At 44.4% G+C, this 16,020-nt stretch overlaps 1 gene segment (V, D, J or C); it reads right to left on the bottom strand.

Annotated features, from left to right (window-relative positions):
* Positions 1 to 1,342: 1,342 nt before the first annotated feature.
* LOC103052013 (tyrosine-protein phosphatase non-receptor type substrate 1-like) lies at positions 1,343 to 14,593 on the bottom strand. The segment is given in 6 exon segments: positions 1,343 to 2,312; positions 2,457 to 2,561; positions 2,649 to 2,936; positions 4,491 to 4,790; positions 8,326 to 8,658; positions 14,228 to 14,593. Coding segments are annotated over 6 exon segments (1,242 nt in total).
* Positions 14,594 to 16,020: the final 1,427 nt, after the last annotated feature.

Here is a 16,020-nt window from a genome sequence, read left to right as displayed (position 1 = left end):
CAGGGTTTTTAAAAAACGAGCACCATCATTATACAACATAATTAGGAAATGTAAAACTAATGTCAGAACAGGCTCTTTTGATCCTATATACAATATTAAATCAACACACTGTTTATTAATGAGGCACGACAGGTTCTGAAGTGGCAACTAATGCGTAGTAAAAGTCTAAGCATGTCTGTAAGATGTATTTCATGGCATTGCTTTTGGCTGCAGAGAAGGATTTCTTGCAAAGAGCTGAACGCTCCGTAGTAGGTGATCTTTCATATCTGCAATGCTACATTCTTCTTCCTCATCTTCTCTTTGCTGCTGTTGCATTTTTTGACAGGTACATAGCAAAACATCCTTAAGCGACAGCAACTTTTTCATCATTCTAAAAACCTCACAGAGTTTGGTAGGAAAAGGCTCAATGTATTCTAGAATTATGTCCTTCACCATAGGCATTTTGGTGAACACTCTGCAGAGATTAGCACTGGCACGTCCTTCGGGTGGGGGAGAGAAGTTAGATATACTTGCCCAGGACTGAGTTTACCTTATTTTCACAACATGGGTAAGCTGTTTTTGCATCAGTTCAGATAGACATTTGCATTATTTGAACTCTGGACTGCACAAACACACTTTGGCAACTGTATGCTTGTTCTTAGAATTGCAGATTCTGTGCCTGCAGTTAAAATGAACAAGCCCTGTGCTACATTTTGGGAGGGTTTAGTAACTGAGGGCCAAAGCAACAGGTCTACCAAAGTAGAATTAACCTTGAGAAAGGTATATGTCTGCCCCTTGATTCTCAATTACTTGGGACCTATAGACATTTTTCCCTCTGGCTAAAACTATCAGTCAAAACTGTTCAAGTTCTAAACGCTTTATCTGATTTGAGATCAGGCTATTTGAAATAGTGTATTTTCCCATATAAATCTACCAGGTTATAAAATGTTCAAGAGAGGTCCCTTGTCTTGTCTCACCAGTATTTGAGGCATGTTGGATAGGAATTCAGAAAGGTCATTTACAGTGGCACTTCCCACATTTTGGCACTTCGCTGCTCCTACCTTTCTGCAGTACAGCTCTAATAATGAACATAGGTTTAATGCATTGGTCTAATTATTAAAAAAAAAACTTTAAAAAATGCCTTATTTATTATATATGTACAGAATACATCCTTGCTATTATTGTCTTTTGGGTTAAGCAACTTTATGCAAAGTAAAGAAATAGTAAACATGGCATGAGGATTAAAAAAACAGGAATGTAGCTAAATCTACATCAGTAATACTCATTATAGCTCTCCATACCTTCCTAACCTTGAAACCATCCTTACTTCCACATCCATTGCTTCATACATTACCTTTTGTTCTTTAATTTTTTTTTTTGTTTTAGAATTTCATGAACTCTACCCAAAGACAACTTTCTTGCTCTTCCCTACCTTTCCACCCATTCACTCTTCTTTTTTTTAAATGTGACTGTAATTTAAAAGAATATGAATTCTTTTCAGTTCAAGCTCAGCTGGCAATTACAGCAACACTAAAATCTCTTCTACATTGCTGAATTTTTTAAAATTGGGCAGCAACCTCTTCCCATTCGGGAATATTTTTTAATGAAAAATAGTCCAGCAAGTTTGTGCTTCAACCTACGTGCCTGTCAATCATAGTCACTCTGGTTGAAAAACAGGGGTGTGTAAAATGTTTAGAATTCAAATGGCCCACTTTGAATATCGAACAACTGTTTCGAGTTTGAAAAGCATCCAAAATGAACAAAGATTTATGAAACAAATCTAGAAATAGGGTAGTTCAAATTTGAAGTGTTTCCAGTTCTAAATGTTTTGCATACACCTAGTTAAAAACTGTAAAAAACAGAATTAGGCAGGGTTCCCCCCCCCGCTTTCTAATAAATAGCTATGTTTGTGTTTAGCTGTTCTACAAATTTAGCTCAATTTGTAGAACTGCTTGATTTTTAAAAATGAAAAGTGGAAATCTGGGACTTATGGCTTATTTCAAAGGGTAATGCCCACTTCTTGCCTTCTGCAGGTGCCTTGGCTTCACATATCTGTGCCTTCCTTAAGCCATGGAAGGAAACACTGCATTGTACAGATCACCAAAGAGAAACCTGTAGCTTATTCTTAAACGAATGACATTTTTCAGTGGAATGTGTGTGGTAATCATCCAGTCAAAGTTGCTGTTCCTGCACATAATGAAACTTTTCCTGATTCACTGGTTCATCACCGGTCTCTCCTGCCTTGGGTTTTGAGATGGCATGGACCTTCTCTTCATCTGGCTTTCGAAGGGGGATTTTCTCACTGGACATTCCTGTAACTGAAGTACGCTTGACTGTAAATGGAGAGAAAATGAAAAAAGTGTCCTTAACTGGTACTGTGGCCCCCTCCTCAGCCTAGTTTTCTCACTGGCTTGGCTTGGCTTCTGCCCTGCACCACCGCCATTAAACTCCTACTTTCTTTAGATGTGAAGGCTCACCTTTATATTTATAGCACATTATTGCAGCTCCTACTGAAAATCCAGACCCAAATCCAATAGCCAATCCCAACAGCCAAGGAATTGCTGACGAAGTTGTAGAGGTAACTGTGGGCCAAGAGGGTGAGGGAGAAATTTTATTTGTGGTACTCCGAGTACTTGGGGGAGTGGGATGGATAATCCCATCACCCTCACCTTCTGGCTGCCAAAGGACAGACTGCTGCTGTGAGCCATTTAAAGCTTCATGTTCTACTCGACAAGTGTAAGTGACTTCGACATCACTCTTCTCTGGGAAGAGGACGCTGGTAACGGAAAACATCCCATTGTGCATACGCTGCGCCTCCGTCTTTACTTGGGTTTGCGGCACTCCATTCTGCAACCACTCAATACTGATTTGGGAGGGATAAAATTTGCTCGCATGGCACACGGCTGCTACAAATTCCTTCCCCGATGGCTTAGTGAGCAGCCGAAGGTCTGGGCGAGCTGCAAAGAGAGGAAGGAAATTCAAAGTCCTGGAGACAACAGACAGTCTGCCATGCCGCCATTGTCAGTTCCCAACTCCTTGGAGCCAGTCTTGTGACTATCTGGGATTATTCTTGTCACAGCTGTTGTGTGAACTGGAGTCAGCTGACACCTGCTTGTTTCAGCTGACCAATCAGGGAGCACTAAAATCAGTCTCCAGCTGCTGTCTCTGCCCCTCTTCCATCTAAAACAGTGTTTCTCAAGCTTGGCAACTTCAAGTTGTGTGGACTTCAACTCCCAGAATTCCCCAGCCAGCACAGCTCACTGGGGAATTCTGGGAGTTGAAGTCCACACATCTTGAAGTTGCCAAGCTTGAGAAACACTGATCTAAAAGAAATGCAGGTCACTAGCCACGAAGCCACCTCAAAACCCAGCATAGGGCCTCCTGGATCCTACAGAGAGCCAAGAGGCCAGATGCCCACCATTGGGCAGCCCGCCAGCCCCCTAAGCCCTGCAGAGCCCCAGGCTCACATTTGAGCTGTGCTGCAGCTGAACCAAAACTAAATGGGCTCAGCTGTCCAGTGCCAAGCTGGGAACGGTGCCAAAGCCCCTCGTGGACATGATCTACATAGATTCTCTGTCAATTTTGAGACAGCTAGCAGAGGGAGATATAACGGCATAAGAGCAATGTATTTATCATTTCTACGCAACAGAGTAAATGTACTATAGCTTTTCTCATGTGCAGTTTGAGCAACAATCACTAGGGATACATCCAGTGACTGTAATACCCTTGTGTTTTTATTTCCCTCTTCTCTTGACCTACAACAACTCTGGGGGCTATACCCAATGATATGGGGAGGCTACGTGTAGCTCTGGGACCTCAGATTGTGCACCACTGTGTCTGTAACGATGCAATGATGTCAAAATGACATGTGCCGCGTTCTGATTATGCAAAGGACACAATTTAATACTTGCATCATGATATCTGACATGAGCGTGTTAGCCATAGCAGTGAAATCATGGCGAATGTGTCTTCCTTTGCCCCTCTGGCAGACACCCATGTTGTCCACATCCTTTTTTATATGGTATAAATACCATATGGTAACTTTCAACTTAGTATCGGAAAATATACCCATATAAGTCCCCAAGAGTTTCTTATCTTCCACTAAATGCACATTAGTTGGAAGAGTGACATTACCCATAAGGCAGAAAATGTCTCCAGGTTAAGTCTAAAGCTAGCTGTGAACCTTCTGAGAAGACAAGCCAGTGGCTGGTTCATACTACAGAACAGTGTGGCTTGTTTGGTTCTGACTTTAAGATGTCATGATAACCAAGCCAAATGAGGTTTGTCAGCTAAGCTCTATACGTGAGTGTGTCACATGGACACAATCGTGACTTTTTAAAAAATAAAGATGATTTACATAGTGCAAGACCATGTCTTCTGCATTTTGTGAGCCCGGCCTCTGCTTTTCAGCCCAAATGTTGGATTTCTGGAAAGAGCTTAAAACAAGAGTCTGATTGGACAGTTGGAGAAAGACTGCCAGGACTCCTTACTTTCTGAGCAAAATGTCATACCTTGCAGCTGCAACTGAAAATTTAGGGCAAGTGGCCCTTCCATTGCTTGGTGCTGGATATGGCAGGTAAAGTTGGCATCGGCATCTGTAATTTGTGGTATGAGCTCCAGGACACTCTTTGCTCTGAACAAGAGGCCACCATTGGTCCAAGCAGGAGGCCATTCTGGGCCTTGCACGATCTTCTCATTTCGGAACCACGTCACAGAGATATTGCCAGGATAAAAATCTTTTGCCGTACAAACAAGTTGACTTGGCTTAGTCAACTGCACTTTTGTGGAGCCAAGTTCTATGAGTGGGGGAGCTGGGAGCAGAGAGGAGAGGAAGAAGAGACAAAATTTTACTGTCTAGTGACTCAATTAAAGCCCTCAATCAGCAACAAAGGCCAGTAACTCTGACCCACCATCCACCCATTGCTACACTGCTTGTAAATGTGCAAGTCAACATCTGGAAGACTTCTGCAAGAAAGAATGGGAAAACTCCAAAAACAAGAATAGAAAGATGGTTAGCTTCCTACCGCAAATGTTTCAATGCTGTTATTTCTGGCAAAGGAGGTGGCACTGATTGAAAAAAAAGTCTAAACTTCTGCACCTGTCCTATCCAGGTTCCTCATTCTGAGTCTATAAACAACTGCACATAAATACTGTGGCAAATATGTATTCCAATTTGTAGATGAGTTTAGCTTTGTACTGGGCAGAGATTGTGTCCAGTTCTGTTTAGTTAGGGATTTACTGAAACATGCACACACACAAATTAAAAATGCATACATAAAATGAAAGCTGTGGACTACAGCATTAGAAGGTAAGAAAGAGCATAATAAAGCCAAAGAACAGAGTCTGAAAACCCAAGGATGATTTTGGCTGACAAGTCATTTTAACAGGTGAACCAAGCGAGCAAACTTTTCTAGGGAAGAAGGTCAAAGAGAAAGAAGACACAACTGAAAATAATCTCTCTGATGGCTAACTGTCTAGCTCAGATAATGGCTAATCCCCAGACAGTGAGCTCTGATGACAATTTCAAATGGTCTGGATTGCATGGGTAGCTGTGACAGGTCCTTGTTTTATTTACATATCCTTGTTTTATTTATATACTCATACAAATGGAGGTCAAGGTATGCCTCACAAAAAGGGTGTAGATAAGAACAGCTAAGCATCCTCCACTCCTCTTCATTCCTGCAGTGTTTATAACTGCTTTTCTCTCTAAGTCATTTCTGGAAGTTCAGAAGAGCTGAGGGCACATTCACATGTCCCTTTGATTTGAACTTTGGGATGCTTCACTGTTTTAGAAGGACACTGCCACATGATGGCACTTCCTTTCATCCCCAGACCATAACTGAGCCCTCTAACTTTGTATTTTTCAGAACTGGTTGAAGCAGTTCTAACACAAGCACAGGTATTTCCATGATGTGCAGCTTCAGCAGTGACTGAGCTGATGACCTGACCAGGAATGGGATCTATCGGCTGCTTTCAGCCGATACCAGCGTGCTTCCCAACCACCCGTGGTGGGTAATGGTGGCAGATTCCTTGTTTGGTGGGGGGAAGTGACTCTGAGGTCATATTAAATCTTTCCAAGATCTCCCATGCATCATGTTGTCCCCCATATCCGAGTTTCCACAGCAGTGGCACTGATCAAAACAGGAAATGCTTCCCACCAGTCACACCATCAACACTCTGGAAGAATAAGTTGCCCTGAAACAAGAAAATGTTATGTGCAATTGTCAAGGTCATTCCCGCCCCCCTTTGGTGGTCTTAGGGTTAGGTACCCAGTCTAGGCATGTAGGCCATGACATAGAAAAGGGGGGGGGGGAGCTTAAATCCATAGAATTGCCTGCAAGCTGGCACATAGGTTTTGAAAGAAAGAACTATAAAAGAAGCCAGAGAAAGTAGACGGGGGGGGGAGCAGGGGGGGCATATTCCAGGTGTGGTAGGAGATGTGCTGGAGAAAAAGATGACTAAATGGGATATGGAGCAGCAACAGCAGTGGCTGAGAGAGCTAGGAGCCTGAGGATCCACAGCTAGGGAGAAGAGACCAGGAAGAAGCCCAAGGCAGCTGAGGAAAGCCAAAGAGGAAATCTGCAAAAAATGCCAGCAGAAAGGAAAGCGTAGCCCTGGACTACAGGCAGTGGCAGAGCAAGCTCCAAGCGGTACAGGTGAGAGTAACTGGGCAAAAGCGAGAGAAGTTTTCAGCATGCTGTGCTGGAGATAAATAAGTATGGGAGGAGGAAGAACCCAGCAGCTAAGTGTTTTGTACTGTAAAGTAAAGGAGAAGTTAAACTCATGTTAGTATACTTTATAGTTAGCTTTTGATAGTGTACTGATTTACATATACACTGGGTAACTGTGCCTGTGTATACACACACACACATTTGCTCACTAGAATTCTTGTAAATACTCTGTGCACTAAGCTTGTATAAACAGTGTCAGAGTCTGCACACTCAATCCCAAAATTCAGTAAATCCTCTGGAGACTAAAAGTTCCATCAGAGATTTCTTTATTCAGGAGAAGCATACGGCATCATAGTTTGTTGAGTCTAATTCTACATAGCAAAGCCTTGTCCTTTTAAGCCCAACTTCCCCCCCTTCTAGGTTTCTATTCCCGCTTGCAGCTCTTCGCGCCTTGCCCCGGTTCTCACACCTCCTGGCCTTGGATGTCTGGTTCAAGATAGAGATAACGGCACCTGGCCTCCTCTTCCCCCCTTTTTATGGCAGGTCAAGCAAACGGTTAGAATAACATTCCCAGTATTTCACTATTGATCTATGGTTAGCAATAAAAGCAAAAGTATGGTTAGCAATAAAAGCAAAGTAAAAACAATTGAAGGTTCTGGTTTGCGTAGATCCTGACAAACAGTGCTCTATTCACTTGTTGGTGTGTGCACGTGTCTGGTTTTGTTCCTATTGGTTCCCACCCTCCAACAAACCGCGACAGCTGCCGACATGCGAGGTGGGTTGATAGATAGCAAGGGGGCTGTTGGCTGAAGCAGGATATTCCTCCCGGTTCAGGCAGCCCCTTCTGCTGCTTGCAGACCCCACCCATTCCCACCCAGCTTGTTGCCAGCTGTCAATAGAGCACACGGAAGGAGTGGTGCTGGCTGAAGGGAAAGACCTACTGCCCTATGTGACCTATCAATAGATATCTCCTGCTGACAGGCCTGTACTTCTTTAACAGGCCTGATCCACTGGGGTGGATCCCTATCATCCCATTCCTGTGAATCAAGCACTGCAAGTAACCTAGGGGTAGATAGCATCTTCCTGGTAAAGCAGGAGTACAAACTCCCCACGTACCCTGTATATCAGGTTCTGACAAAGGCTAAGCCTGCAGCCTTCGTCAACTATGAACGCTCACCTCCCCCTCAGCCCTCAATCTCCCTTCTAAGTGAGGGAGTCTGACCAGTGGATGCTTTTCCTGCCAACAAGGAAGTCTACCAATCCCTGCATCTTAACTTACTCTGTAATAAACTCTTAGGACAGCATCAGCCTCATAAATGGCAGAGCAGAACTCAACTGTAGGAACAGGAAATATCATGCACTTTGTGGCTCTCATAAATTGCAGGAAAGCATGTTCAGCTTGACATCTGGATGTGCCCTGAGAGAAATCTGTGCAGCCTTGAGGCAACTGAAAATGTCTTCAGGCAAAAACCACCGGCACTGTAAATGCTACTAAATATAACCTTGTGTCAGTCTTAGCATCATTAATAATCAGTGACCTCTAGTTCCCCCACTGAAACAATCACATTCAAAATTGTGGCCTAGATCAAGGCTTTTAAGCTGTGTTGTAATCATGCTTTAAATAGGTTTGAAGTTAAGATGTGACCCTCATTCACTTTTCCTTGGTTGACCTTACCTTCCACTTTCAAATTCACTTCCCTCTTTTCACTGTCAGGCCTGTGGATAACAAAGCAAGTATAAGTCTTGCTATCTGTGTCCTGTACATTTGGAAGCAGAAGGCTGGCATTGCCCTTTTGCAGTTCTTCACGAGTCATCTTCGCCCCCTGGCGATTGGCTTCTAATGTATCTTCATACTTAGCAATAATTTCAGAGCCCACACGCCATATCACTGTCAGCCGTTCGAGGTTTAGATGCCCAGAAGACTCCTCAACATAACAAGGCAGAAGGACATCAGAGCCTGGTTTGGCTTGAACTGTGTCTTCAGGGATTGTAATGGTCAAAGCTGCCTCTGAAAGATAAAGACAAGAAGAAGAATTACCATTAGAAAATCAGCATAAGGCACTACATGGCCTGGCACCTAGCTAAGTTTAGGATTGCCTATTCCAGCTGAGAGTAAAGATCTTCTCAGTAGAGATCAACCCATCAGAAGAGATCTTCCCATGAGAAGCTGCTTGCGATCCCCATGTTTTGTGAGTTGGGGGGGGTTGAAGCTAGAAAATATTATTTTTTTCATCACGGCACCTCTTCAGAAGGCAGACTGGCCCCTCAGCGATGGCCTTGTGAAGGTCGTGAAGACCTAGCTCTTCTGGATGGTGCACAGTGCACCATCTGTAATGAGACTTTGTTGGTTAATTGATTAGTTAGGGTATGGCTATTATTTATTGTAGTTTTGTTTCACTTGGGCTAAATATATTGTGCTCTCAAACATAAAAGCCTGACAAATAAATACATAATTGGGAGGGGTCTATACTATATAACCTTCATGTGAAGAGTAGTTCTGTGAAGAAAGGTTTATTCTCTGACTAAGCCACAGTTCCAAGAGTTCCTTGATAAAACTAGCTCAAATTTGAATGCAAAGATTCCTTCAAAAAATCATCTATTTCCACATTATCTGTAGTAGTAAAATATTATTTCAGGGACAGTTTTGGCTGCTGTATCTCTAATGATCTCCTCTAAGTGAGGGCATCTCTTGACATCTGAATGGTGTGCCAAGAGCCGCCACTTCCAAGGGACATAAACAAATCATGACTTAGCTTAACAAGGAAACCCTGCCAATGTTCAAGTGGCAAGCCCCACTTAGCCGGGCAAGATCAAGGAAACAAGAACTAGACAAAATTCAAGCTCTCCATCGCACCAAGGGCTCTGTTCCACCAGTCCTCCATTGCCACCAGTCTCCAAAAATGACATCAAGCTGGGTCAGTTGCCACCCCATTACATTAGCCACTGGCAAGATACTGGGCATTGTCAGCTCCAGTTCTGCCATGACTTCCGTCTCCATGCTGGAGCCCCTGCCACAAGCCAGCTGATCAGCAAACAGTTGATTAACAGTGCTATTAAGGCTGTCATGCTGCTGTTGACTTTGGCAGCCTTTGGAACATTTTCTCTTGTAGCTTAGCATGTTATGTGAACCCAGTCTTTTGATTAAATTGTGATTCAGCATATGGTGTGAGCACAGAAAATGAATTAATTCAGGAAGCCAGTTAACAGCTTTTCTGCACTGCAACCTTAAGCTGCTGGACTCTCATGCGTAAACCAGCTGGGAGTGAAACCTGCTTTAAAAACCCCTTTCCAGATTTCAATTCCCCAGTTTAGCCCTGGTGATAGTGATTCCCCTGCTTGTTTACCTCTCCCACCACTGCTGGAGTAGCAACCACCAACTGCTTTCCTTCTCATGGGCGGGAGGACCTGTGGTTTCCCTTGATAAACCATCCATGATTAAGCCTTATACTTGACATCTTCCCAAACAGGGGCAGCCACTTGAGGACAGAAAAGGAAAAAAGCCATGTTCTTCCCGTCATTTGGGCTGAAAAGGGAAAGTGGCAGACCTCTTGCCAATTTTATGTGGTTAAAAAAGAAAAAGAAAAAAAGAAGACCTTCGATTTTCACTTTTTATTAAGGATTTTATTTTATTAAGGATTTTGATTACAATAGTAAAAATGAAACCAAACTAAACTTAAAGAAAGAAAAAATAGTAAGAAAGAATAAAAAGGGCATGAAGAAAGAAAAAGAGAAAAGAAAGACTGTAATAAAGAAAAAGAAAAGAAAATATATAAAGAAATGGCTTCCAACCTTCATTACAACAGGTATTGTATAGACAAATTTAGTAACTCTTCACCCCCTATGAGGTTACAAACAGATATCTCTTCTTCCCATACCCCATCTCTTATCTATAAGCAAATCCATAAAACATCAACTTTTCCATCCTGGTGTCAGCAAAAAGTCCATAAAGGGTTGACAAACTTTGCAAGTAAATGTCTTACTTAAACCTTGTGTCAGGCCCAGCTCAAGAACGATGGTGAAACAGTCCAGTCAAGTGTAGTTCCTTCATTTGCTTACAGCTTACAGACAGAATCTTGCCAAACTAAATCTATACTACAGCAACTAGAGGATATACCCTGGGAGATTCTAGGGAGTGAACCTGAACCTCTTACTCTTCCCACGCTCCCCCTGTGGACTGTGTTGCCTCTTGCCTCCTCCCCCCTGCTGGAACGCACCCCCTCCCTCCTGATAGCCTTGATCTCCCACATCACTCTCCTCCTCGCAGATACATTCCATCACATCTTGATCAAATAAAGCAATTTTATATTTCTTCTTTTTATTTCTAACAGTCTTAATCTTTAGTTCATTCGAATATTGCTGAAGGATTTGATTCTTCTTCCGTTCTTCTTTATTGCACAGATTCCTTCAGGGCTTTAACAAGCCTCTTTTGTAGATCCAATAGGAAAACATTTTCAGGTCATTCTCTTGGTTTATCATTTTTATTTCCCTTTTAATTTTTAAAACTTCAGCCAGTTTCTTTTGTATATCCAGTAAATCGTCCTTTTCCAAATCATTCTCCTGACTCATCATTTGAAGTTCCACATTCCATACATTCTCTGCTTTGTCATATAAAATTCGTTCCACATCTGCAATTTCTTCATTAACATCTCTTAGACATAGTCTATCCATAGAAGCAGACATCATTACTGACAGTGTTGATATTGTACTTACAGGTAGTCCTCGACTTAGGATGACAATTGGGACTGGAATTTCCACCACTAAACAATGTGGTCGTAAAGCATGACTGCATTGCTTAGTGACGGCAATCCGTGTAGTTCTAGTTGCTGCTGTTAACTGAGTCCCAAAGTCGTTAGGCGAGGCAACTTCCTGCCGGCTTCCCACAACCAAGTCAGTGGGGAAGCCAGCAGAAAGTTGCAAGTCCCAAGCTGGCAGGCAGGTAAGTGGCTGCTGCCGGGTGGGATAGGGGGTGACAGGGTGCATGAGGGTGTGTGGGAGGGTCAGGGAGGGTGCGAGGGTGTACGTGAGAGGCACTGTGTGGGTCAGGGAGGGTGTGCAATGTGTGACGCAGGTTGGGGAGGGTCCGCGAGGTGTGCAAGAGGCGCCACGTGGGACAAGGAGGGTGCGTGGAGATGTGCAGGGGTGTACAAGAGGTGCCATGTGGGTCAGGGAGGGTGCATGGGAGTGCACGAGAGGCACCGTGTGGGTCAGGGAGGATAGGCAGAGGTGTGGTGCAGGTCAGGGAGGGTGTGTGGGGGTATGGTGTAGGTCAGGGAGGGTACACAGTGGTGTGGCACAGGGGAGGGTGTGTGGGGATGCAGACCGGGGAGGGTGTGTGGGGGTGCACGAGAGGTGCCATGCAGGTTGGGGAGGGTGCACAGAGGTGCAGCATAGGTTAGGGAAGGTGCGCAAGAGGCACCATGCAGGTTGGGGAGGGTGCACGGGGGTACAGCACAGGCCAGGGAGGGTGTGCGGGTGTGCACAAGAGGCACTGCATGGGTCAGGCAGGGTGTGCAGGGATGTGCGAGTGGTCAGCGTAGCGTGAGCACAGAGTGGCTGGGGGAGGGTGCATGGGTAGAGGAAACTTACCCAATCAACTTGCAATCTTCCCTGCCCGCTTCCCCTTTGACTTCTGGGGGAGCTGGCGTGGAAAGTTGCAAATGGTGATCATGTGATCACAGGGCACTTGGCAACTGGTCATAAGTGCGAGCGGGTTGCCAAGCACCCAGATCATGATCACATGACCATGGGGGTGCTGGGGTAGCCACAACTTTGAGGACCAGTCATAAGTCTCCTTTTTCAGACTTTGGCAACTTTGAACAGTCACTGAACGAATGGTCGTAAGTCGAGGACTACCTGTACTAATTTTTGGCTCCATTCTTCAAAGATCTCCTTTAATATTTCCAATGTTATAATGTTTTGTATCATTTTGTATATCCCAGTATTAACTGATATCAAAAATTTGTATTTTTTCTTCTGCTTAAAATCTTTAGTCCCCTCTACTGTCCAGTTTCTAAAATCATCACTTATTTTTTGTTATGACTTGCTATGAGTTTTTGTTATGAGGATAACCAAAATAAATCTGTGCCCCATTTATAAATACCCAAAAAGGGTCACATCATCCTGGGCACAGAGAGAACTGCTCCTGTCTGTGCTCCTGCCCTCTGAAGATGCCGGTCACAGATGCTGGCGAAACGTTAGGAAACAAAACTTCCAGAACACGGCCATACAGCCCGGAAGACCCACACCAGCCAATTTTTTTTGTCAGAGTTGAAACTAAACTCACCCAACGACTTTCCAAACTTGTTTCGAAAGTCTGTAATAGCTTTAAGATGGTTAATACACAATTTCTGAAAGTGATTAGAAAGTGAGTTTTTCAAACTTAGTGTCCTTTAAAAGGCTCTGTCATGGTTGCGAACAAGATGGCTAATCCCATCATCTCCAGGAGCTCAATTTCACGGAAGACCACTGTCCTACAGTCTCCTCATGAGCAGCAGCCATCCAGAGTACATGTGGTGATCTCCCATCCTCTCCTTATCTGGAGGGGTTCCAAAGAACCAGTCTATTCATCGGTTCTTTGGCCTTTGCTGTGGTCATCAGCTCTGCTTTCAGGGAGATGTCTTCAGTTTGCCATGTCTCGCCTGGAAGTCCTCCCATTTTCACTTTTCTGATCCATCAGTGAAGTTGTTAAAGAAAGCAGCCTTTCACCAGAGCAACAGCCCTGCTCTGACCCTGTCTTTGCCTCCTTTTCCACCCAGTTGTAATTCCTATTCATTCAGACATGCAGCAAGCCAGCCACAACTGGAGCAGGAGCAAGCGGGCACAGTATAACAGCAGCAGTGGACATCCCTGAACCCCAAGTGTACTATCCAACCTCAGCCTCTATGGCATTGTTTTTCAAACCTGGGAACTTTAAGATGTGTGGATTTCAACTCCCACAATTCCCCAGCCAGCAAGCCACCATCCTCAGTTCCCAACTCCCTGAAGTCAGTCTTGTGACCACCTGGGATTATTCTCCCCACAGATGTTGTGTGAACTAGGGTCAGCTGACCAATCAGGGAGCACCAAAATCAATTGTCCAGCCAGTCTCCAGCTGTTTGGGGAATTCTGGGAGTTTTAGTCCACACATCTCCAAGTTGCCAATTTTGAAAAACACCACTCTAAGGACAAATGTGGAAATGGTTATGAGACGGGACAGCAGCCGCGGGGGTCTGGAAAGGGCCCTTTTTTTGCCCCCTTAAACACCTCCTCCTAGACACAAAGGCGGGTGAGTTGCTGTCACTGATCTCCGCGTGGGCAGGAGCGCGCTGCGCGGCTTGCACGCCAGTCTTGTGGCAAGTGCCTACGGTACCCCCCGCGTCTTTTTCCTTTGAAGAATAACCGCGGGAAAAAGTTCTTTCCACCGAGAACGCGAGAGGGGGCTAGAAAGCGAAAGACCCGCCGCCCCGTCCCCCAGATACAACATCGCCCCCCTCCCGTCCCTCGCTTCGCTCAGCTCCCAGCCAGCGTTTTCCAGCACCGGCACCTTTCTCAGTCCAGTGGGGCGGGGGGTTGTGCGATTCGGGTTTGTGGTGACTCACGTGCAGACGGCAGATACAGCAACAGGCACGCGAAGTATCCGAAGGAGATTGACATTTTGTAAAGGCCAATGTAAAGTTTCGCGTTGCTCGGAGATTGCAAAGTACCCCTGCGCAATGCTTCCTGTTCCCTTCCGTTTGGAGACCTGATATTGAAAGTAAGCGCTCGGGGCGGAGAAAAAGAGCGGATCTGTAACTGGAAATAACTTCTGAGCACCAAACGGTCGAAAGAAACGGTGGGGAAGAAGCGAGAACGTCCAAAAAATAGGCTAAAGAGGAATTGGGGACGGATAGCTTTTAAGTTTGCAGACTGGAGAGATTCCCCCTTCAATCTTTTGAGCCTGGCATCCTGTTTGTATGTTAAGAAATTGGCGGGTTTGGGCTACATTTGGAGCAACTGTTCATAAGGGCGGATTCAACTCCGTCAGGCTGTGACAGATGCGCTGGAGGATTTCCTGAGAAAAAAGAAGAGCAGCAAACCTTGCTGTTTCTTAAGGCCCAAAAATGATGCCATAAGCTTTGGGGGATCATAATCCACTGTTAAGTCTTTAAGATTCTATTTTTTCATGCAAAAGGCAAAAGTATGCTGTATTCCTCTGGGAACTGTAAATACAGGAGCCATGGTTTCTTTGTGTTTCTGCAGATAAAATATAAGGGTGGGGAAAGCACCCCCAATATTTAGGGCTGCTTCAATTTTAAGTGCTAGTTCACCATGAAAGTGCAATCAAGTCACTTTATTTCGTTCATCAACCAAATACATAAAGGAAGTGCAGTTTTATTTACATGAAGAAAACCGTAGTTGAAACAGATGTGGTGGGGGGGGTGTATCTGTGTGCCTCCTTCATCTTTATTCAAATAAGAAGCCCCCTCCGAGTTCAAAGTTGGATGAGTTTTAATTGCCGAATCGACTGTCTGAATGGCGTACAGATCTTTTTAAGAATTGTTTTTTAAATGAGTTATTAAGGAGAGAAAGAGGCGGGTTTTCTTCCTGTCCTTTTACAGAAGTTTCTTCACTGGGTTTATCTTCAAACATCCCACAGCCGGTCTCCTTATCTCTCCTCACATGTTTCCTTGTCCAACTTGCAGCCTTCCCTCCCTTCTCTAGCAATGCCTCTGAAAGTCTTCTGCAGCACTGCCGGGATATTTTCCCCTTGCTCTCCTTTCTAAGCGATTTGCCAAGTTTTTGTTCTCAGGACATGCCTTTTCTATTTGCACTTTGTGGCCTTCTGTACTTTCCTACAATCAGTTTTAGACTAAATTCCTCCTGTTTTTTTAGATGTTGTAATGCAGTGTTTCTCAACCTTGGCAGCTTGAAGATGTGTGGACTTCAACTCCCAGAATTCCCCAGCCAGCTATGGGGAATTCTGGGAGTTGAAGTCCACACATCTTCAAGCTGCCAAGGTTGAGAAACACCGTTGCAATGTCTCATGCAACTTAGATAATATGAAACAGCAGTCACCATCCCATTTTTTCAGAATACTTTTCTGAGTCTCATCCTGTCTGCCAAAGTTGATTCTGATGGGGTTGAAGTTTGGGCAAGATCCAAGTTTTATAGAAAAAGCACACTGTGCTGCATTTTCATAATGTAGGGCCCCTCAGATGTATCAGGACTACAACTCCCAAACACACCTACCGTACATGGCATCAAGTTGGGGAAAGGCAGCAAATGCTTTGGTGTGGAGCAGTATTTCCCACCTGGCAGATCCTTCCTCTTTCCCCTTAATTTCAACTGTTGAAGACTAGAAATGCAGCCCCTGCAACAGCCATTGGAAGTTTTCAAGGAAAAATGTCTTCAT

Source organism: Python bivittatus, unplaced genomic scaffold, assembly GCF_059951505.1.
Source record: "Python bivittatus isolate LINGU-HERP-01145 unplaced genomic scaffold, Pbiv_v1 ctg000440_np1212, whole genome shotgun sequence".
Classification (NCBI taxonomy): domain Eukaryota; kingdom Metazoa; phylum Chordata; class Lepidosauria; order Squamata; family Pythonidae; genus Python; species Python bivittatus.
Note: the sequence above shows the minus strand (reverse complement) of the source record. Positions and strands in the feature narration are given on the sequence as shown.